Raw genomic sequence first — 24,251 nt, 5'->3', positions numbered from 1 at the left:
TCAAGAACCTAACGAGCGCGTCTTCCTATTTAGGATCCAGGTTGGCCCCGATAAGGGCCGTTTTGCTGGGATCGCCATCGACCAGCTGGATCTCTTTGTGCTCTTTGGACTTGATGTTCTTGCGTGGGGCCTCGAGCTCTAGGATCTCTAGGTGATCGGCTGGGGTCTTCTTGGCGTCGAGCGTGGTCTCGGCCATGCGAATAGAGAGGTCGTGAGCCTCTGCTATTTTGAAGCTGTCATCCTCGCAGGTGTAAGCTGCGTATACTGTTGCCCCTGAGAGTTAGAACCCCCTTCTCAGTAGGCATCTTGAGCACCAAATACCTATAGTGAGGTATGGCCATGAACTTGGTGAGCGCTGGTCGGACCAAGGATAGCATGGTAGGTGCCTTCGAAGTCGGCGACCACGAAGTTGACGTAGTCGGTGCGGAAGTGGTCTGGGGTACCAAATTGCACAGGTAGCGTGATCTGCCCGAGAGGTGTGGAGCTCTGTCCGGGGAGAACACCCCTAGAACTGTGCCTCGTATGGCTTGAGATCAGCCTGGGTTATCTTCAGGGCTGGCAAACTGTTCTTGAATAGTATATCGATGGAACTGCCGCCGTCAATCAGCACTCTATCGAACTGAACCTTGTTGATACAAGGATCGAGAACCAGAGGAAAATGCCCTGGCTCAGGTATTGCGGCCCATTGGTCCTTTCTGCTGAAGGAGATCTCGCGGTGGGACCAAGGAGGGAGGCGTGGATCGGCGATGAGGTTGTCGGCATTGGCCACGTTCAAGCAAGCGCGGGCGAGCAGCTTGCGTTCTCGCTTGGTCTCGATGGACACTCTGCCCCCAATGATGGTGTGGACGCGGTCGGTTGGCTTGACGTACTTGTGATGGGGATCTGCGTCTTCATCATCGTTGTCCTCGTTACGCTGCTCCCCTACGTCGTTAGGCTTGTCGGATGTATCCGGAGCCTGTTGGCGCGTGTAGATAGATTTGAGAACACGACAATTCTCCATGGTATGGTTTGACTTGGGATGGAGCTGGCAGGGTCCTTTCAATGCTTTGGCGTAGTCTTCTTCGTAGTTGCGACGTCCGCCACCTTTTTTAACGGTGTTGACTTCGCCGTCATCTTCCCGAGCACGCTTGCCCCTGTAATCGTCACTGGCGATTACGCCGCTGATTACGCGGTGGTCGCGGGAATCGTTGCGCTGGTTGCGGCGATCAAAATTGTCGTTCCGACCATGGTTGCCGCGGTAGTCATCGCGGTGTGGGGGGTGGTCGGAGCGTGGAACCCTTGCTGCTTCTTCGACTGATTATCTTTTTAGCATCATCGGCATCCGCATATTTTTTAGCAGTGGCTAGGAGCGCTGTGACCGATTCAGGTCTTTTGCGGAGGAGCTTGTCCCTTAGGGCATCGTGGAAGCGGAGACCAGTGATGAAAGCTTCGATTGCCTCATTGTCGGAGATTGACGGGACCTTGATGCGCATCTCTGAGAAGCGTCGGACGTACTCGCGCAGTGGCTCATCTTTGCGATCTCGAATCCGCTGCAGATCATATTTGTTGCCGGGTTGTTCGCAAGTAGCAATGAAGTTGTCGATGAATGCTTGCTTGAGCTCTTGCCAAGAATCAAAGTAGTTCGCCGGCAAGCTGACCAGCCATTGGTGGCCTGCATGGCCGACGGTGACTAGGAAGTAATTAGACATGACGTGCTCAGTCAGCCATGGCTGATCTGCACGCGGTTTCGTAGAGCATGACCCATAACTCGGGGTTTCTCCTTGCCGTCGTACTTCTGGAGTTTTTCGAGCTTGAAGTTTTTGGGCCATATGACTTGGCGAAGGTGAGGGTAAACTGCTTCAAACCCTGGAGGGCCGTGGGTGGTATCATATTCCATACGGCGATAGCTTTCAGTGGGATGCACGATCGTTGGCTCTTTGGTTAATGCGATCACGTAGATCACGTTCTCCTGAGGTAATGGCGGAGATCGTTATTGCCATCACGGCGATCTCGATTGCCCCCCTGGTTGACCCCTGCGACCGTGGTTATCACGGCGATTGTCGCGGTTGTCTCGGCGGTTGTCGTCCCTGGTAGTCGCGGCGGTTGTCGTCCCGACCACCATCATGACCACCGTTTCCGCCTTGACGGTTGTCTGATGGGTCGTTGTTGCGCGAGCCACGTTGGTTGGGTGGCTGTGAGCGACTTGAGTACTGGCTGGCTGTAAGCTTGATTCGACTGAGACGGACGGAGCCCAGGCTTGGTTTGCAATCTCTGCTGGTTTAGGCCATAGCAGCCGTCAGGTAAGCTTGTATATCATCACGAACTACCTGGATTTCTGGGGTATTGGGTAGTCGTTGCATTGTCGCCATAGCAATAGCTACAGTTGGCGCTTGGAGTCCTGAAGACCTGCTTGTCCCCTACCCTATCAAAGGCATTATTAAGATCATGTGGCTGGACCCTTATGCGTCGTGCCTCCTCTTCTGCCTCGGCTTCGGCTTGTCGGCTGATTAAACCGGTCAATATTGCGTGCTTCGCGTGCTAGCCTTTCTTGTTCTGTTTCGCCAACTGCCGGTGGCTCGTCATTACTGACGACATTGATCAAGTCTCCTCGCCTTGGTGGGAAAGATGGGAATCATGGGAACCCTAGGGAGTGGTCTAGGATATCCAGATCATACTTCAACTTCTTCATTGTCACGACGCTGGAGCTCAGTGTGGACGGAGCCAATAGATGCGATGCTGGACGGGGAGCTTGAACCGCCCTCTTGAACTGTGTGGACCGACCCTTCTTGATACTTCCTCGATCCGAACCATGTTGACGAAGTTGCGCAGGCCGTAGGGCTGAGCCTAGGTAATTCTCCATCAAGGCTTCACACTCGGAGAGCCTAGAGACCCGTTGCGGGGGCTGATCGGCGATGAACGGAATGCCCTTCAGGAGTAGACGTGACCACGAGATCCGTACCGAGTCGTGCAGGACGACTGGCCCGAGCTGGTCAGGGTAGATCTGTTGTGGGTAGTGGTTACCTGCTCAGGTAGGTTGATTTTGAATCAAATCTACCAGAGCTAGGGTTTCAGCAAGCTTGGTGCCGACCCGATCGATGGAGTCGAGCAGGTCGGTGTTGTCGATCTGCCTCCCTTTGTAGCGAGGAAGCGGACGACGGGTTGTCGGCGTGGCCGAAGACGATGCTGGTGTAGCCGGAAGCCAGATCCAACATGGTCGGAGCCATAGCCGATGCCGGTGAAGCAGTGGTCGACGCAGATCAGATCCGCGCCTCCTCCGTGGTCATGGCGATGAAGTTGTCGGAGCCAGTGGTCCAGGTGATCTGGCCGATGGTGAACGTGAGGCCGTTCGGCGTAGCCATGGATCCAGGGATGATGACCATCTTGTTCTTCTAGGGAGCAGTACGCACACCCCCTACCTGGCGCGCCACTGTCGACGAAATATGGTCGGCAGTCTACCTAGGGGTATGCCCAAGGTAGTAGATTATCGGCAGACAGATGCGCAAGCTACAAACAAGATGGTGACGCAAGACAGACACGAGGTTTTATCCAGGTTCGGCCGCCGTGAAGGCGTAATACCTACGTCCTGCGTCTGATTGTATTGTTGTATGTCAATGAGAGATGTTTTTGAGAGGGGTCCCCTGCCCGCCTTATATAGTCTGGGGGGCAGGGTTACAGATCTAGAAACTAATCCTAACCAGTTACAATTGCCATAGGTGGCCGGATAAGGATTCCTATTCTAACCGACCAGGATCTTGCTTGATCTCCAGATCTGCCTTGATTCCTTACGCGGGACTCCAAGCAGATTGGCCGAGCCGCACGTCGTCTTCTAGTGGGCCAGACCCCCTGGTCCGGGCCGGCCCAAGCCTAGCCGTAAGGGATATAGGGGTTAATACCCCCACACAAACGCTTCATGGCACTCTAAAATCAAAGTATTTCACAAAATCATGATATTTTTCTAAAACTACAAAAAATACTTTGCATACATTGTCTAATCCAGCTATTTCTTGCAAAAAAAAAGAGTTTCTCTAGACCCTGAATGGCTCTCTATGATTTGTAAATAGTTGATACAATGCACAAGGTTGAAGTCAAACTTTTAAAGCTTTTGTTACACTTATTAACTTTTGAAGTATTTAGTTTAGAAATATTTATATTTATAGACTATCCATGAAAAGTACTTTATTAAAAACATGTTTTTTAGATACTCATTATATATTTTGATAAAAGAACCGGTCAAAGCTACACCTTTGAGACTCTGTGGTTGTTCAAAACGCCAAGTATATGCACACCGAAGGGAGTAGTATTTGTTTCTTGTTGGATTGGATGCGCGGAGCCATGAGGAGCAATAGAAATCACTATTGCCATGCATAATGTTAGGGTTGAAGGACGATGCATATATATACCGTGATACGATATGAAGATAACAATTAACAAGCATCAGAGCATAAGTCCAACCAGTAGTGACTATGACCAAATTAATCAATAATGATAAAAGAGGAAGGATTACATGCATACTTTTGGCTTTTTAAGCGATTTATTGCTTAAGGTTTTAAACTTGATTTTATCGATCTAAAACTTTGCTAGGTCGTCATTTTAGTGCTTATAAGAAAAAAAAATCAATGGAGCACTGCTCCGGTACTCCTCTTTTTAAAACTACACACATATCAAAGCAGTTAATTTAATAAATTAATATTTTTTTATTATTTTGCAACTAGGTTCCGCATGGGCCCAGCCCATCCAAGCCCAGCACGAGGCCAGCCCTGGTCCATAGGTGAAATCACGTTTGTCCAGGTCTCCATCTTTGGGCCTTTTCAATGCTGTCTTTTTAACAGTAGCCTCAAGTGCCACGTAGAATTGGATAAAAAAAATAGATATTCTATATTTATTATAGGAGCTTACAGAAGGTACATATATTTAGGAAGAGAGAAGGCAGTCCATGCTAAAAAAGAAAAGGAAGATGAAATAAAGGTGAGGCATGATGAAAGGAAAAAAGTTTTTTATAAACTATAAGTTTTGATAGTTTATATTATGTAAATAGTAGTGTCAATATTTCTTAGTTCATCATTTTATTTGTGCTAGAACCGCTAAAAGTGTTAACATGTGTTGGTGGTGCCCTCACGCCGTCGTTTCCCTAGCGTCAGAACTCAAACGCATCTGCTCCCTCCGAATTCCGATCCTTGCAGAAGAAGCCTAGGAGCTCCCTCCTCCGGTCCCTTGCGGCGGCGGGCGGACCGAGCCAAGTGCGGCATCTCCTTCCCCCTCCTCCCTCGATCCCATTTGCTGGCAGCCGGCAAGGAGGTTCGGTGGCGCCGTCGTCGCCGGGAGGAAGAAGAAGCCCCCGCGAGCCGCCGGGCCACCGGCCGGGGGAGGCGCCTGTCCGGGCCCCCCTCGCGCCAACGAGCCGCCAATGCCCCTGTGAGCCGAGAGCCGCCAGATCCAGCACCGAGCAGTGAATATTTGGGTCTTGGCAGTGAAGGAGGAGGGGACATCTTCGCTAGCTCTTGTATCGCAGAAAAGAAGACACTCTTGTTCTGCAGATCGCTGCTGCTATCTGAAGCCTCGTGCTCTTCGCGTCACTTCTCTGTTGAGCCGTTGTCAGAATGTCCACTGCCAAATTGCTGTCGGAAAAAGTTACTTAACCCCACCCCTACTTCACCTCTCAACTATGAAACCGTCTGTTTTACCCCCTGAACTTTCTAAAATCGTCTATTTTACCCCTAGGCGGTTTTCAGCTGTTGTTTGCTACAGCAACAACGGGTCTGCTACAGTAAACGCGGGTTTGCTACATTGCCGTGGTTTTGCATTTTCTTTTTTTTTATTTATTTTCGGTGAATTTTTGAAAAATCATAGTAAATTATAGAAAAATCATAAAATGAAAAATCTAATTTTATTGGACTCCACATGAGTAGATTTACACAGTGAATATATAATACGGTATGCTTTAGTACAAATTTTTTTTTTGTAGCCTTAGATTAATTAGAAAATCTAATTTTGTCTAGGGGTGTTTGGAACAGCTCCACTTCCGTTTTTCCAGCTTCGCTTTAGCTCTACGTTGCCAAACACCCTTAGCTCCAAGAACTCCGCTCTAAAAAAAAGGTGGAGCTAGAGGCCGACTTCACGTTTTTTCTGAAGCACCTCAGGAGGATATTCTAATTTTTGTACTTCCACGTAGGATTAGAGAATAATTACCTACATTGCCGCTCATTGATGACTGTACCAGTTCGTTTCCCTGTATGCGGCTCTTCCTTCTCCGCTCGACGCGGCTCTTCCATACCGACACGGCTCTTCCCCGTACGCTACGGTGGCCACGGGAAGAAAGCATGCCTTTGTTTAATTTCCTATGACTCAAGTTGCAATTTATTGCACAATTATTGGTGTCGGGATGGTGGAATTATTTAGCCAGAATATTTTTTTGTTGTTCTCAGAAAAATTAAGTGCAATTTCTTATAGCAAGCAGTTGGGGTTACACGTGCTGAGTACTAATTAAATGAACAAACATAAATTAGGGGTATAATAGACCATTCGTATGGAAACGACCCATTTTTGGAGTTAAAGCTTGCCAAACAGTTTCAACTGCTCCACAAACTCTATGGTGGAGCTACTCCATGGTGGAGTTGATAGAGCAGAGCTACAAAAACGGAGGCGGAGCAGTCCCAAACACCCCCAATATTCAGAACATCGCAAACATTAACATGGCTGCCTTTGTATGCAGCTGCTAGACGCTATCTTAAAGACATGCAAGCTTGTATATCTTAGTACCAAGTGAACCAACAGCTGCCTTGCTGATCTTATGCAATGCAAGTGGTAGTTGTTTCTATCTGCAATGATGGCCAGAAATCCGAAACCAGGTGCAGGACAGAAGATATGTACAGATGGCATTGTGCTCACGTGCTTGTTGGTTAGAGAATAGGGTTCTTACTTGTTTAGTTAGCAGCCTAGGCCATAGAATAGAATGGCCAGAAATCTGCTTGTAAAATAATTTTGTTATTTTTTCCACTTTATATTCACGATCCTGATCCACAAATTTGGAGATGGTGTTCAAAGCAATTGTTGAGTATGTGAGTACTGAATTCCATCATAGTTAAGTGCTGAATCGCACCCTTGTTTTTCCAAGCATTGTGGACTTGTGTCAAAATAGTGCATTGGTTCTCATGGACTCTACAAACAAATTATAGACTTCTGAAACTAATTTCTTCCGAACGACAGCAAATACTTATAAACAAGTTGTAAACTTTTGTGCAGCCGTTATTTAGTAAGTTCATCTTGACCTGCTGACTGTATTGGTTGATTTCCATGAAGACTTGTTCATGTGTAGCTCTATAATTTCATTGGGGTGGTGTGGTGTCTTCAGTACTAGCCATTGCTGCCCGCGCTTCGCTGCGGGTGATGTGCTTGGTATAGGTGGCTCATATGTTTAATATGTTCCTCATCGCGTTGGTACGAAAGGTTGGTCTATTTGGTACATTAAACGGGTAAATACGGGAAGGAAATATAACATGGCTTTTTTCATTACAATGTTGTAAACGAACATAGAGGTTGGTTGTCATTACATAGTGCCTATTGTAGGCCAGCAAATCAATGATATGTTAGTGGAAAGAAGTATTTGATGGAGTTGGACTCAAGCAACTAAGACACTTAGATTCAAAGCACAACATTGGCTAGGATTGCATTATAGGTGAAAAGAGCAAAAACTACAACACAAGGCCCCGTTCGCGTGCCCTTAAACCCAACTTGATCCGCTTCTTTTTTCATCCAGAATAGTGTTTTTCTCTCACAAATTCCTCCAGATTCATCCAAATTCCTCCAGAATTCCTCCAAGCGAAACGTGAGGGTTTACAAAAGAGTGAATTAGGATCCACTTTTTTAGGCAAAACTACAACACATTTCGTAAATCTGGAATCACACGAAAGACTACACGGCGTCGAACACTAAATTACACCGGGATTTAAAGTTACATGGTTAAGAGCAACCTAGTATAACCAAGGCTTAGTCCAGAAGTCGGGATAGACGAGGGCAATGGAGAAACAACAAGATAATGATTATCCAAAACATGGCGTATGACCAACAGATCCAGAAACAGGAGACTAAGAAGTAAAACATCGTTAACCCTAAGACCAAACTAACCAACGGTAGACTTGAACTTCTTTGAAAATCAGATCCTTTCTTCTCAGATTACACCATCACCTCTGTCAGACGAATCTAGTTCCACAATGACGACTGGATCTCTTAGCTCTGCTTCAGATTCAAGAGGGATGAGGATGAAGGAGAAGAGGAAGGACCAAGGGCATCTTATAGTGGCGAACGTAGATAGGGCGCAGCGCACCGAAAGTGGAGATGGCATGGATGGGATACACTGCTGGTTCATGTTGTGGGGATACAGTCGGCCATGGCGTGCTTCCTGCGCAAGCGAGCGGAGGGGGGATAAAGGAGAGGAGAGAGGGTTCGCTCGATGAGGGAGGCGTGCAGGCGGCCTTGTCCCCAAAAGAAGAAAGAAGGGAGGAGGGTCCGGTACGGGGACGAGGGCGAGTGTCAAAAGCGGACCGGAGGACGGGAAAAGTAGAAGCGCACAGTGCACGAGGACGGCGAGTGCGGCATGATGTCGTGGCCATGCGAGGACAAGGTGCTAACGGGCCCGACACCGACGGCGTCCGCAGGGAACACGGTGACAGTGACCCGACGTGCGTAGTGTGGTCGAGCTGGGCACAGTGCTTGGGACTTGACATCCACTCAGGCTTTTCTAAGCACTCCCTACTATCCAAGACTAACTTTTCCTAGGTGTTCTTCTTTCCTTCCCTTCCTTGTCCACAATATGCGCCAACCTTTGTATGAAGTGAGATCGCAACATCTTTTCAGAATTATCTGAACCATGAGGATGCCAGTGACCTCTGTTCAGGCATGGCTCCCTTTGCTTTGCTCTGTTGTCTATCTATACCACACCCTGATACCCACATCTTTTTTTACCTTTTTTCAGTAAAACTATACCGTACTCGAGTGTTTCTCGAGCGGTGAGCACTCGATTTTCTACGGGTACGATCCAGAACCGATCCAGCACGGACAGCCTCCCGCGCCTGTGCACGACGCGTGCTCTGGAGTCCCGCGCGCGTCGCCCCGAGGTGCATGGTCTGGTCCGCCTCTGCACCGACCAATTGCAGGTGCATGCATGGTGTGCTGTGGCGTGGTAGACCAGACCAGGGTCACCCGCTGCCATCAATCACCTTGCCCGCTGCATGAACCTATGCATGCATAACTATTTGTAGCGGTAGAGAAGTTTGACTTAGAAAAAAAGCAAAATAAATTTGGTCATGGTAGAGAAGTATAGGTTTCAGACTCTCGGAATGTCATCATGGAACAGTTTACTTCTAAAAACTGACACAATAGATTACTTCTAAAAACTGATACTAATAAAATACACTATAAACATCAATATAAGGAACAGCTCGATACAGCAGTGGCAACCTAAACAGCCTTCGAAGGAACAGATTAGCTGCATGAATGGCAACTAAAATGCATCTATGATACAGCAGAACACAATGCATGCGCGATGGTAAACCTTATATAGTTAATACCTGGCGAGGAATAAAGCAGCGAGAACCAAGATAGTGCTGAAGCAGAAGCATGTACAATGGAATAGCAAGGCGGGTAACTGTCATGCCTAAAATATATTGCGGGTGCAGAGGTTTTCTTGTGTCCCTGATGACACTTGTCATAATTTGAGGTACCCAAAAGGAGTACATCAGGAGAAGAAGTGGGCGTAAGAAATTGTGCAGCTCATACATTAGAAGGATTCCTCCCAAAAGAATGACATCTGCAGAGCACAAAGCAAATTAAAGAATACCTTAAAGTTGGATAAGAAAAAAGTAAAAATTTGTACCGTATGTGGAAGATGCAAACAAGCTCACATCTCTTGAAATAATGACATACTACTATAAGTTCTTTCAAGTGTTTTTTTTCCCTTGGTGGGGAGGGGGTAAGATATCTTGTATCAAGTTAACAAAGGAAATGAACACTCTAAAAGCTCTAACAGAATATCCAGGTTTCCATTTATAGCAAGCACCAAGTACTTCACCTACCAACTAAAACATGGGTAAATGTGATTTACATGCAGCAGGTAAGGGGGCAACAAAGGTATGCTGTAGACAAGAACCAGCTAACAGGGGAAAGGTCAGATTGATTGCACATGTAAGTTCTAATAGAAACAAATGTATGGCAAGAAGCATGCCACCACTCTGTATGCAAACAATGTTGATTAGGATTCATTCCAATCGGCGTGATTCTTAGTGAAAAGAAACCAAATGAGCATAGTTACTACTTACAAAAGCGGCTGTAAAGTACAGACAGCTCTCGCCTCATTATCTCCCAACCTTCTCCACTGTTTAAAGGACTACTTGCTTTCCATATGGCGAGAAGGTACCTCATTTCAAAAATAGAAAATACAACAAATTTGAAGAATGCAGCCGTTGCGAAGGCGTTAAAGATTGACTCTGTAGAAAGTTAAACACATAAGAGTGTTATTCGAGTAAATTATAATCACAATGCAGAAGTGGTAATAAAAGTTAAGCAGGCCAATACTCCCTCCATGTCCCAATATAGTTCACTTTAGCTTTGTCCTATGCCAAATTTCTCTAACTTTGACCAGGTTTTTAGAATAATGCATTGAGTGACTGACCAGAAGGGAACTGAACATTGAAGAAAATATAACCAAATACAGACCACAAAGGCACAAATTCTTGAACAAAAAAAAAACTGAAATCCTACTTGGTCATGTTTTAGTTTATTAGCAGATGTTACAAGTCAGAGAACAGAGCACAAACAAATTATGCAAGTCACAGTACTCACCAACCAATATCCCAGCAGTCAGGTGAAGTAGACAGAGATATGCATCCATGATAACTTGTTGGCCAATCATTAAAATAGAAACCTTAGCAGCTCCCTGTAAGCAATACATAAGCAACCACAAGCAAATGAGCTTGGAAGCCATGTAATGCAAGTGGTTTTGTTTTACTAAATGTTTCACAAAGGGAAAAGAAGCGCTTATGGATTGAGTGTTGCTATGCTCCATTTGTCTAATCAGCAGCAAAACTTGAAGGAAAGAGATCTACCATACCCTAGTTAAGGAATTCACAGACTGGACAGACCAATAAAGATAAAACCAACATAAAAAACAGGCACAGAGGATACAAAAGTGACCATCAGTGTGTAGCTAACTGCTTTGTTGTAATAAACTTCAACATTCAAAGAAGCTGCATTCAATAAGATAGGAGAGAAGCATTCCCCATCATCATGGACAGCTGGACTCTCCACCAAACCCTCCAAACGGTACTTCTCGTGTTCTCCATCTAGCTAAACAAAAAGTTTTTACAAAAGCACATACTGTTTCAGCTGTAACTGAATATGAGGAAATTACCAACTAACAGTTTAGTATTGCCACATGTAAATTATGATGAAACACAACAAATTGATTGTGGAATAAAGGAATTACATACCATTTGGGTTAGATGACACACGAACAACCTTAGCAGCTATTTCTGTGTTGCAATGTTTCTCCATGTCATATGTGAGAGCTGATAAGGTGGAAATAACACACATCAAAAATTGCAGGAGGCGATATATAGTATTTGAGTGTACAATTTGAATCTTACAATTCTTCCTTTGGCTCTTCTCTTCAGAAGATTCTTGGAACACTTGAGAGGAGAAAATCCGCAGCTGTTACAAATCAACCAGGTAAAAGTATATTTCATAAACATGCTCATTAATTATAAGAGATCTTCTGGGTACTAGATAAATGCACATTTGATTTGAAGACAACTTAGACAAAGGTATGATGGATACCAAGAAGCTTGTGAAAACTCAGGAAGCAAAAACAGAATTTTGAATGATACATTATGAAATAATATCCATATGTACTACTCATCAAAAACAAAACAAGCTAAATTTGTGAGCTTACCAAATGGTATGGATTTGACAAAAAGTAATCCTCTTCCTGAAGTGGTTCACCATCTGCGCCACTAAAAAGTAAAAAGGACAAAATAAAGTTTCACTAGGTCATACAACAAAAGGAGGGCGTCTAAAATATTTATATTTAACAAGAAACTTTCCACGGGAGAATGAAATTCAAACAGACCTTCAGTTACAAAGAGAAAATAAGGCAGTTACCTGTTTGCTACCATGCGGAGTTGTCTAAAAGGCCATATGTACACTCCTTCTAACCTTATTTGAGCCACTCCACCATCGTGGGCATTGTTAATGACATCATGGAATGTAATTGAACCCTGAACATGTAAGGAAAGTAACCAGTGAGTACAACATACTGAGGAAAAGGATCAATCTTGCAACAACATCCATAATCATAGTTAGCTCAAGGGTTGGTCACCAGCACCCGCTTCCTCTCCTCCTCCCCCGCCATTTGCACAAAAAACAATCAGATTCATCACATTTGCACAAAAAACAATCAGATTCATCGTGAAAACAAAATTTCTGAAATCAAGCACATCAGTAGCAGTTGAGAGAGAGACAGAGAAAGAGAGAGAGCCGATGCTCTTCAGATCCAGGATGGGAGATGCTATTCGCAAAAAGAAAAGACAGAATCTGCTCCTCCGTTGGCCACCAGAGACCCAGGACGCCGGATCTTGCTACCGGGGGAGAACCAGGACGACGCCGCCATCGCTGTTGTGGTGCAGCCGTGCAGGGCCACTACTGGTCACCGGGGAGCCATGCCGTCCTGGTTGAGAACGCGATTCGATGACACCGCCGCCAGAGGAGACCACGCCACCAGGGAACGCCGAGCGCGCGGGCCTGGGCACGCCATCGCAGAAGAGGAGGAGCAGCTTCGGAGCGCTGGCCACCTGCCGCCGATGCGTCCGGCCTCCTGCGGGGGAAGCCGGGGGATCCGCCCATCAGTGTGGCCACCAACCACGGCACGTAGATGCAGAGACGCCACCGGCAGCGTGAGGGCCGCTGACACCATCGATGGGGTGGAGGATGAAGGCCGGAGCTCGAAGAGGATCAATCCACGGCGCCCCTGCACGGATCCTCCTCATCACCGGAGGGAGCAAACTTTGTAACTCTTCTTTTTATCAATAAAAATTAGTGAGGCTCGTGGTAATTGATTCAAAATAAATTTTGTTGTGCATCGTACAAGCTACTTGTTCTGCATTTCTAAAAATGTATCAGGCCCAATTAGTAGTTATCTCTAGGAGAGGCTCCACTAAACTGTACCGAACGAGGATCCTCACTCTCTATAAAGGGTACACCAACTTTAGAAGTTGTACAGCAAGAGTTTAACTTTCTAATCATGTGGCGTAAGAAAAAAAATGTGGAAGGGATGTATAGTACACCTCTAATCTTTCCAAAGTGCATCCTCAAAGGTGTAGTAATTAACAAAAGGGCGGAGAGCCTATATGATTAAGAAAATACAGATTTCACCCCCAAAAAAAAAGAGGCATACAGATTTATTTGATCCCTATGCATCAATCAGCCACCTGCATCTAAATGGAAACACATGTATCCTGTACCTGTCATGCAGCAATCCACTGAATCATGCTCTTGATTCCAGGGTTTCCACCAAAAGCACCACAACCCCAATTTCCTGTTGAAACTCCTATGTACTCATTGGAATTGATACTTGGAAAGTCACCCTTGTTGTGTGAATCCTGAACAGTATTTAAAAATGGAAAACATAATCAGCAAATATATGACACATCTGTCATACCTCTGATGCTATGCATATACAGGCTTAATGTTTGGGCATTTCTTGAGATTACAGCACCAGAGTGCCATTTTTTTATCTGCATTTAGTTACATCATTGGCAGAACACAAGAAAGAAACTAAAAGTTGCAATGTTGACTAAGGCCATATTGGCTGCAAAAATAAAAGGAAAGCGCTGTTGAGTGAAACTCAATGGAGTGATTAGTTAAACAACCTGGAAAAGCTTCACATAAAGCTGGTTTTTGATTGAACGAAAAATCCACAAGAAAGCCTTGTTCACTTCCCTGAACAAAGGATAGTTAGAAACAGTGGAACCATAAATATTATCTGCTTACAAAGGATATCATCACTGACAACTGTGACATTCAAAAAAAGTAACTTATTACCTTAGGAGACAACCAGATTCATAGTGTAACCTAGCTGGACAATCCAAAGCATCAATTGCCGCTATCCTAGTTCTCCGTCTCCCCATTGAATCAAAGGGTTCGGTATCTAAATAGTCATCGACAAAGTGGAAGGAGGAACCATAACTGCAAGGAGAAACAGGTACTGAATTCATAGTATCACACAAGGGAAATCATACAAGGATCATATCAGTCACTTCATCGAATCTATGAACTAAATTAAGCAAAAGGTGGATAGGGTTTTCACTAACCCCATATACTGTGAGAACCGTTGTGCACCAAAAATTTCTATAGCCTCATTATCTTCCATAGAAGCCATGAATAGCATACCCACAATCAATTCGGGGTTTATCATGAAGCGGATCTCTTCCTGTACCATAGAGGAAAACACAGAGTGGTTACACAAAACCACAAGAGAGCATTGTAACATATGTAATCTATTTGAAAAGTTTTCAATTCACAGCAGAACGCGAAGGACTTTTTTAAGCACAAATAGGAAATGGTGGATAAATTGCAATTCATACTGTGCTGATGCACAAATTCATCTGAAAACTGCTGAAAATGAACATCATCACATGATCACACAGACCCTAACCAAAGTAGTTGCTACGAAATCTAAGATTGGGTAAACTAAAAATCTGCCAATCAAAAGAAAGGTACCTGCACACAACCCCTGGAAAGGGCACCTCCTCCCAAATATTTATTTGCAAAGTCAACTTGAAGAGCTTCTTGTTCCTCATCTTCTATAAAACCTGAGGAAAATACCTACTAATGAAAAGGAACCAGATAATCAGAAAAATTTATAACCTGAAAGCAATTTTATAACCATTACAACACAAACATATTACTCAGTATCAGTAAATCAGTATACAGTGGTCTCTTACCTGGAATTGGCAGAGGGGTGCACTAGATGCCAACCACGCATGGATGTCAGGGTAGGGAATGCTATCAGAGAGGCCTCGGCGGGGAAGAACTTTGCGCTCAAACGAAACGAAACCAGTAGGTGTAGAATCAGTCACCATCTCGAAACAGCAAGGCACCTCACTTTGTGCTCCTGGCTTTGCGATCGGTGAATCAGCGCCCTGCAATCGGTGAACAGAACATGAACATAGGTACTCGCGTCGTCGTGGGCAGCGGATGTACTCGAGGCATTCCTGGTGACAGTAACAGGGAACAGAAAATTAACACATCATTCAAGTAAACAAAAAACACCCTTTCCAAATGGCAACCGATGAACCACCACTTATATGCAAAAAAAAATCATAGCCAACTGGCAACGAAAAACTGGTAGCGCTTCCAGATCAATTCACCGTACACTCAAAAGAAACGACAATAATAAGAGAGTACAATATCTAAGCTGCAACGTGCAAGCATTGTTTTACTCCTTTTCTAATCATGCTGCCAGAAAATTCCATGTGGTGCCTAGCAAGAAATGAATCACCATCCGCCAAGTACCTTTTTGCTGCAAAAAGCCCAGCATGATGTTACCTTTTAACAAGACAAGTTGCATTTAGTCTTTTATTTTACAGCTATCAGTCAGTCAGCATTACAAAACAATCATCTAACAGACGAATGATGTTCTGTTTGTAACAAAAAAAGGTAAATTGTGCAAGAAACAATATAGATGGTGATATAAAAAATACTACTACACGCTGAGCTGATTCTACCATAAGATGGAACCACCATGCTGAAGAAGTCACACAAGCTATTAAAGCAATGCATAGTAAGGTAATCTCGAATGGCCACTGCACAAACATAGCTAAACAATGGAATTGATCTGAGACATGAATAATGCACTCAGGTTCCAGATTTAAAAACTTTAGCACCAAAATAATAGACTATTCAATGGGAATCTACTAATCTCAGTCAGTTCCTTCTGATACTTCTTTAATCATAAACTTTTCTGTAAAATCTAATGGCATTCTAGAATTTTTTCTGTAAAAAACCTATTCCATAAACCTGCACTGCATGCAGCAAGCTTACTGAGGAGGATTCAAGCTTGATTGTTTCGTCCTTGGTCCCATCAACCTCAAAGAGTGTTCTGCAACCCAATTGAGCTCCTTACTGATGTGCAAATACATAAAAAAACGATGAACAGATGGTGAAAAGATGTTGTTAAAGAGTTCTAACTTACCATTGATAGGCAACAACAAAACAAACATGAGGTAGTAATCCGTTGTCGTTGGCTCGTTACAGGTCACGCACATGGCCATCAGCTCCTCACAGGGCAGGGCAGGGCACGGAGACGAGGTTGTCGTAGGGGAGGGCAGCGGTTCTGCATCAGCCATCAGCACCTCCAAGGGGCATCGGCGGTCTGCTTCTTTTGTCTAATCAACCCCGGCTGCTAACTCTCAGGACTAGAGGACAAAGGATCTACGGCTAAAAAGAGCATGGATTCATGGAATCAGTAGATCAAAGCAAAACGAAACCAAAATTGAAGGATGAGAGATCCATGGAACCAGTAGATCGAAACAGATTAAAATTGAAGGGGGCGGATCAGACTCAGGGATACCTTTGCGTACGTTTCCGTGCGCGTATGGCCCTTGGCAACCGGATCCACACGCCCACCAGCAAAGTTCCAATGCTACTCGGTAACCAATGGTTCCGAAAGGGGAAAAAACAGGGGGAGAAAGGGAACCAAAAGGGGGGAATGGCAAGCATACCAAGGATCCTGCGCCACGAGCTCGCAGATTTCGATGTTCTTTGCCCAATCCATCTCCTTGAGCTTGTCGCTCGTCGCCGCCTTCACCATTTCCACAGCCATCTTCTCCCCGTGCGCCTCCGTCACTCTATTACCCCTCTCACTCACAAGCAAATCCAGGCCCGTATTCCACAGCGCCGGGCGAGGAAAAGGGCGAGAAGAAATCCCTGCCTCCTGCAACGAAGCTATTCCGAGCGTAAAGATCGCGCTTTTGAGCATAAACCGCAGCCTGCGAGCAAGGAAAGAAGCATTCTGCCCGAGCCGAAAGAACGAGGAGAGGGAGATGCAATCTGGAGCTACAAGATCACATCGGCGGGAGCAGAAAGCGAGGGAAGTGGTAGCGCGCACGAACCTAGATCAGCCGCAGGTGCACCCGCGACGCGACGCGCTGCTAGTGGATTTTGGCTGGCGACGGTGGTGGCGCGGCCATGGCGCCGGCGGCACGCGCAGTGATCTCAGTCGGAGGAGGATGCGGCGTTGTGCACGGTGGCGGCGACGACGAGGCAGGAGATGTTGTCGGCGCGCTCGATCCAGAGGCGCCGGTGGCTGCACCGCGCCGTCGTCTGCATGTAGCTGGGCTAGCGGAACACCCGGCCTAGGTAGTCCCTGGTGGTGGGCAGCGCGGCGACGAGCTTGAAGGCGTTCTCGGAGCGGGAGCGGCGGGAGACGCGCCAGACGCGGACGTGGCCGTCCTGGTGCGCGGAGAAGACCCGCCCTGCCCGCGGCCGCCAGCGCCTAGAACAGCTACTCGCCGCGCGCCACAGCAGCAACGCCGCCTCCGCCTCCGCGTGGGAGCCCCGCTCGAACAGCGGCGCTACGCCGCCACGCCCATTGCGCGCTCCCCCCGCGCCGCCGCGCCACCTCCGCGTGGGGCCCGCCCTAGGCGAGGGCGCACGCCGGCAGCGTGAGCGAGGCCTCGCTCGCGCTGGGGTCCTCCTGTGCCGGTGGCCGCTGCGCCGGAACCGCCTGGCCGCGCCAGAGCTCCTGCGCCGCTGCTGAGAGTGAGGGAGGGAGTAGAGGATAAGTGTGAAGTCCGCCAAATAGTACGCATGCTCCAGTTCATTGAATGCATGCCGAGAATTCATTGAATGGACGGTGCCGACCACCCACGCTTTCCTAGGCCCCAACATACGTACTCGCATGCGTGCCGACAAAGCCATCGGAACACATGGACGAAGGCTGGCTGTAACGTGGTTCATCTGAGTCGTGGAATTTCGATCTAACGCACCAAATAAAAAGAAGTGACGTGGACATCCTAGAAGGCCGCCGATTCGGCGTGCCTTCATATCTTTAATGTGAGCGGCCAGCGGGCGACTACTTTTTGTTAGAGGATGTGGATGTCCCCTAAGAGACAACCGTGAGTACTTCACTCTTCTTATAAATTTGACGCCGAATCGGACGCAGCCGCCGAACCTGCCAGCTCCCGGCTCACCGGGTCGCGGGCGGGCGCCTCCCCCGGCCGATGTGCCCTGCGCCGCGGGAATCTGCTGGCTGCTAGCAAATGGGATCGGCGGTACGGTGGAGGGGGACGGAGGTGCGGCACTTGGCTCGGTCCGCCAGCCGCCGCTGCTCGGGAATGGCGGACGCAAGGGACCGGAGGAGGGAGCTCCTAGGCTTCTTCTGCAGGGATCGAAGGAGGGTGCAGACGCGTCTAAGTTCTAACGCGAGGGAATCAGCGGCGTGAAGACGGAGAGCTGGACAAACGTGACTTCACCTCTGGATCAGGGCTGCCCTCGGGCTGGGCCTGGACGGGCTGGGCCCATGCGGGACCTAGTTGCAAAATAATAAAAATATTAATTCATTAAATTGATTGCTTTGAGATGTGTGCAGTTTTTAGAAAGAGGAGTACCGGAGCTGTTCCCCTAAATATATTAGAAAATTATTGTATGGTCATCCATTCATGTATACCCTCTCTAGCTCTCTACCTATAAATATGTTTAAATGTCACTAAGTTCAAACAAATGAATAAGGACAAAACTTCTCGTTTTTTGTGGGTGGTCTAAATATTAGGAAATCGTTTTATGGTCAATTATTCATGTGTACCCTCTCTACCTATAAATATGTTTAAATGTTGCTAGATAATTTAAAATGAATAATGAATAAGGACAAAACTTCTCGTCCTCGTTGGGGTTAATGCTGCATTGAAAGTGCAATCCATGGCTGAAAATGACGTCACAAATACAATCCAACCAAAACATCTCATATTACTAGAGTACCAAAAATGTATATGGAGTCAATTATGAATTTTGATATAGAGTGTAAACATACTGAGAGGATGACCGAGCATGGGTGATGAAACCCTATACTAGAACTAGATATAGATCACATTTGTACACAACTTTCTTTTTGAGGAGAACAATGGGAGGGGCGAATAGTCCCAACCAGCTGAGATATATTAACCACGGATGTCGATCAAGTCGGTAGTGGAGGGCCATTTATCTGGGGCCTAGATTTTTTTTGAAAGGAGGGGCCTAGATTTTAGAATACATTTTGGAGAGTTATCTGCCACAGTACTTTGTGTGACAAGAAGAAGCGGCTGCAGCAGCAGCCAGAGCCGCAGCCGCAGCTGCTTATTCTTGCAGCCGAACAGGACTGTCGGGTACCCTAAAACGGGGTACCCCGAACGTTTACCGAAAGAATCACTTAAACCCAATCAAAGACAAAGCCAAAAGGTAAACCATCGGTTGGCCTTCGCCCATGTCCGAGCCCACCAGCTCTCTGCCTCGCACGAGGCCTCGCGCGGGAAGCTTCGACGGCCTGCCAAATCTCCGCCTTGCGCGAGGCCTCGCACAGGGGGCCTCGACGGGGAACCAATTCTCCGTCTCGCCCGAGGCCCCGCGCGTAAAGCCTCGGACGAGATGTCGATTCTCCGTCTCGCTCGAAGCCGGCACGGCAACAACCCGTCGCTTCCGCCTCGACCAGTCTCCCTGACAGCACGTCACGTCCCATTAATGCGCCAACTACTCCCGTGATATCAGCCGAGACACGGCTCGACACTGCGGAGCGGCCGACAAGACAGGAGGTCACGTCAACGCCATACCGTCTGGGACAGGACGGGGCAGGGGTTACCGGCTACTGGGCTCTAGCGCTATTCCCACGACCAGCGTCCGCACTACACTGTGCCACCTAACCCCTGCCCCAGGAACAACGCGACGTGAGGAGTCAAGTCCGGGCCACCGTAGCCTCGAAATCAGCGCATAGGACTAACTGCTCCCCCTAGCCTCGGCGATATACTTCAGGGTCTTGGCAACCTCGGGATTCGCACCCGCCGAGCCTCCCACGATGGCTCGGCCTCGGCACCAACTGAGCCTCGGCTTCTCACGCAGTCAGCACATAGTGACTAGCACACCGACCGCCACGCCCGCTTCAAGATAACACTGGAGCCCCACGACACACAGGATCGGATGTGACCGGCGCGTCGCCCCAGTACTTCAAGGACGAGACCACTCCATCGACCACACCGCCACAGTAACAGGCTATAGGGCTCAGACATGCCGCCTCCGATCGCACGACACCGTGTAGCTAGCGCATGTATCACCCTTGCCCCCCTTCAACTATAAAAGGGAGGGACCAGTGCCGTTTCTAGGGATCAGACACTCACGATTAGGCCTATGCCATGCGACGAACTCACGCATAAACACATGGACGAACACACGAGTTTCCCCGCTGCTTGAGATCAACATCTCAAGCAATCCACGCCGCTCCACGCAGAGACCTGGGATAAGCTCTCTCTCTCTCGCCCCCGCTTGTAGCCCCCTACTACGAGCATTTTGGTGCAAGGAATACAAGATCGAACTCTCAGACTGGACGTAGGGCACCCATTGCCCAAACCAGTATAAACCTTGTGTCTCTTTGCATCACCATCTGGGATTGGGGATACGCAGTACAAATTTACTAGTTGGTTGAGGGCCCGCCAGTCCGAAACACCGACAGTTGGCGCGCCAGGTAGGGGCCTCTGCATGTCAGCTTCGTCATCCCAACAAGTTCCGGATGGCAGACCCCGTACGACCAATGCGTCTCGGCACGGTGATCTGGTTTGGGAGCCTAGAGTTCATGTCTCTAGGGCATGAGTATGACATGGTACTCCTCACACCCCAAGCTCCACCGACCGACGACGACGTCGCGCACCCATAGCCCAGGTGCAGGCGGCGCCCGGGCGGCCGCTCTCGTCGCACTCGCCAGGCACGACGTGAGCGGGGCCACCCCAACACCACGCGAACTCAGGGCGACACGCCGCTCTCCACCGATATCCCACGCCCAGCTGTTGGCACAAGGTCCCTGGTTGGGAACCTGTCTAGCCTGAGCCTAGACCAGGGAAAGATGCCGGTGGCGCACAACGATGCCTTGGCGTCAAGCTCTGCCCCACCACATCCTGAGGAGCCAGCTTCAGCAGAGCAGAACTCGATGATGGCACCATCCCTGTACCCCTTCGGGTTGAGAAATGCCGCCGCCTCCTACGCTTCCGCTCATGCGGATCCCTCAGGACGCCGCCAGTGCTTCGCCCTCGACTTCGACATCATGGCTCTGACCCACACCCACGCTGACTCCTCGGAGGAGGATGAGGTGTGGGCCGGAGCGGATTTCTCCGGGCTTCATGACCCTGAAGCCATGCGCCACTTCCTGGCCACAAGTGACTATTGCTTCGGCTACTCCGACTCTAACGGTGAAGGCACTTACGATCCCACTCGTCAGTGCTTCCACGTCGGACTCAGGATGCCAAGCATGGGCGATGAGGACGAGGGGGTAGGCAATCATACCCTGCTTCACCAGGGAATGGGCGATGCCACGCCCTCATGCATTGTCCCACCAGCAGCGCGGAATGAGAACCTTGTCCTCGAACAACTTCGATGCTCGGACCTGGAATAGCTCCATGAGCTTCAGGCCAAGGTCGAGCAAGATCGACTCCTTCTGCAACAGCTCCGAGACACTCTCGAGTAGGAGCAGCAGGGTCGTGGTGACGGCGGAGGAGCCCGGCGGTGGGCCCGCGACGTCCACCACCGCATTAACGACGATGAAGGGGGTGAGCATCCCCCAATCTTCAATCGCGCTAGCCAGAATGTCGCGGCTGCGGCAATGCTAGTCCGCATGATGCCTGAGCCCTCTACCACGAAGGGACGATGGGTCCATGGTGAGCTCCAGGATCTCCTTGAGACCACCGCGGTGTAGCAAGCCGAGAGTTCCGCCTCCCGGTGGCGTGGAGGTGACTCGAACCTTCCCACGGCACCACATCGGTAGGATAGGGAGGCCTCGGTTCGCCCCGAGCCTGCTCGGGCACCGACAATCAATAGGGTCCCCTTGCTGCATGACCGCCTTGACAACCGACGCGAGGCACGGGACAACCATGAGGTGGTCAGTAGGCGACGACGCCACGATGATGAGGGGCCCGCCTGTGGCTACCATCCACATCGAGGCGGCCACTACAACAGTGGGGAGGACCGCAGCCCTTCTCCTGAACCGCCAGGCCCCTGAGTTTTTAGCAGGGCCATCCGCGGCGCACAGTTTCTAGCCCGGTTTTGCCAACCGGTGAAAGGTCCTAATGGCTAGAGGGGGGTGAATAGCCTAATAAAAATTTCTACAACAACACTTAACAAAAGGTTAGACAATTATGAGGCGAAGCAAGTGTTGCGCTAGCCTACTCAAAATGCAAGCCACCTACCACGATTCTAGTTTAGATAGTGTCGATTCACACAAGAGGTATGATACTACCCTATGTTAGTGTGCTCTCAAAGGCTAACTAAAGAGCCACACCAACCAAGCAAGCAAGCTCTCACAACTAGCTACACTAAAGAGCTTGTCAACTAGTTTGCGATAATGTAAAGAGAGTGATCAAGATAGTTATACCACCATGTAGAGGAGTGAACCAATCAATCACAAAGATGAATAACAATGAAGACCAATCACCTCGGAATCAAAGGATGAACACAATGATTTTTACCGAGGTTCACTTGCTTGTCGGCAAGCTACTCCTCGTTGTGGTGATTCACTCACTTGGAGGTTCACGCGCTAATTGGCTTCACACGCCAAACCCTCAATAGGGTGCCGCACAACCAACACAAGATGAGGATCACACAAGCCACGAGCAATTCACTAGAGTACCTTTTGGCGCTCCATCGGGGAAAGGTCAAGAACCTCTCACAATCACCACGATCGGAGCTGGAGACAATCACCACCCTCCGCTCAATGATCCTCACTGCTCCAAGTCGTCTAGGTGGTGGCAACCACCAAGAGTAACAAGCGAAATCCGCAGCGAAACACGAACACCAAGTGCCTCTAGATGCAATCACTCAAGCAATGCACTTGGATTCACTCCCAATCTCACTATGATGATGAATCAATGATGGAGATGAGTGGGAGAACTTTGGCTAGGCTCATAAGGTTGCTATGTCAATGAAAATGGCCAAAGATGTGAGCCACAGCTGGCCATGGGGCTTAAATAGAAGCCCCCACGAAATAGAGCCATTGTACCCCTTCACTGGGCACACTGCGCTCTGACCGGACGCTCCGGTCCAACTGACCGGACCCTGGACTCAGCGTCCGGTCCACTGATGGATGCCATGTGTCACCAGCTTCAAACACTGTTCGTCAGATTTCACCGGCTATGATGCTGACTGGACGCTCCAGAAAAAACTGACCGGACGCTGGAGCCTCAGCATCCAGTCGAGTACAGTAAGGGTCAAAAATAGGTTTTCCTCGACCGGACATAGCCCAGCATCTGGTGGTAAACCCTAGCCTCTGTACCGCCAGTCAATGCGACCAGACGTAGGCAGTCAGCGTCCAATGCTTTTGGATCCAGCGTCTGGTCACTTGACCGACGCTGGCATCTCCTCCATTCTCTTCACCCTTGCTCAAGTGTGCTAACCACCAAGTGTATCACCTTGTGCACATGTGTTAGCATATTTTCACAAACATTTTCAAGGGTGTTAGCACTCTACTAGATCCTAAATGCATATGCAATGAGTTAGAGCATCTAGTGGCACTTTGATAACCGTATTCCGATACGAGTTTCACCCCTCTTAATAGTACGGCTATCAAACCTAAATATGATCACACTTTCTAAGTGTCTTGATCACCAAAATAAAATAGCTCCTATGGTTTATACCTTTGCCTTGAGCTTTTTGTTTTTCTCTTTCTTCAATTCAAGTTTAATCCCTTGATCATCGCCATGCCATCACCATTGTCATGCTATGATCTTCATAAGCTTCTCTACTTGAAGTGTGCCACCTATCTCATGATCACTTGATAAACTAGGTTAGCACTTAGGGTTTCATCAATTCACTAATACCAAACTAGAGCTTTCAATCTCACCCTTTTTGGTAATTGATGACAACCCTTATACAAAGATATGAATTGAAATTCAATTGAATCCATGTTGCTTGCCCAAGCATATTTACCATTTGTAAAAGGATATGGACAAATTTCATGAACCCTAAATGGTAGCAATTGCTCCCCCTACATATGTGCTAAG

General features: G+C 48.0%; 2 protein-coding genes and 1 long non-coding RNA gene across 5 annotated transcripts; all 3 read right to left on the bottom strand.

Annotated features, from left to right (window-relative positions):
- Window positions 1-9,016: 9,016 nt before the first annotated feature.
- LOC136456213 (uncharacterized) lies at window positions 9,017-10,924 on the bottom strand. The gene is made up of 3 exons (XR_010759383.1): window positions 10,813-10,924; window positions 10,290-10,457; window positions 9,017-9,781 (listed from the first exon to the last, which is right to left on the bottom strand). It is a non-coding gene; the product is annotated as an uncharacterized lncRNA (long non-coding RNA).
- A 298-nt stretch (window positions 10,925-11,222) lies between these two features.
- On the bottom strand, window positions 11,223-12,379 carry LOC136460755 (transmembrane E3 ubiquitin-protein ligase FLY2-like). The gene is made up of 6 exons (XM_066460335.1): window positions 12,347-12,379; window positions 12,130-12,245; window positions 11,921-11,981; window positions 11,616-11,679; window positions 11,460-11,537; window positions 11,223-11,316 (listed from the first exon to the last, which is right to left on the bottom strand). Exons 1-6 carry the CDS (start codon window positions 12,377-12,379, stop codon window positions 11,255-11,257), a joined length of 414 nt encoding a protein of 137 aa, XP_066316432.1. The 3' UTR covers window positions 11,223-11,254.
- Window positions 12,231-16,841, bottom strand: LOC136456212 (poly(ADP-ribose) glycohydrolase 1-like). 3 transcript variants are annotated; one of them, XM_066456001.1, is made up of 10 exons: window positions 16,749-16,841; window positions 16,220-16,464; window positions 16,069-16,126; window positions 14,970-15,167; window positions 14,746-14,850; window positions 14,337-14,455; window positions 14,068-14,211; window positions 13,896-13,965; window positions 13,489-13,625; window positions 12,231-13,016 (listed from the first exon to the last, which is right to left on the bottom strand). In XM_066456001.1, the coding sequence occupies exons 4-9, from the start codon at window positions 15,105-15,107 to the stop codon at window positions 13,491-13,493; spliced, it is 711 nt and encodes a 236-aa protein (XP_066312098.1). In that variant the 5' UTR covers window positions 15,108-15,167; window positions 16,069-16,126; window positions 16,220-16,464; window positions 16,749-16,841; the 3' UTR covers window positions 12,231-13,016; window positions 13,489-13,490. The 3 variants fall into 3 exon arrangements, with proteins under 3 accessions (XP_066312098.1, XP_066312099.1, XP_066312097.1); XM_066456002.1 differs by adding an exon at window positions 16,598-16,627 and having other exon boundaries at window positions 12,231-13,625; window positions 16,749-16,821; XM_066456000.1 differs by having other exon boundaries at window positions 12,231-13,625.
- Window positions 16,842-24,251: the final 7,410 nt, after the last annotated feature.

This window comes from Miscanthus floridulus, chromosome 6 (genome assembly GCF_019320115.1).
Source record: "Miscanthus floridulus cultivar M001 chromosome 6, ASM1932011v1, whole genome shotgun sequence".
Lineage (NCBI taxonomy): Eukaryota > Viridiplantae > Streptophyta > Magnoliopsida > Poales > Poaceae > Miscanthus > Miscanthus floridulus.
The sequence above is the reverse complement of the archived record's forward strand: the minus strand, read 5'-3'. Positions and strand labels throughout refer to the sequence as shown.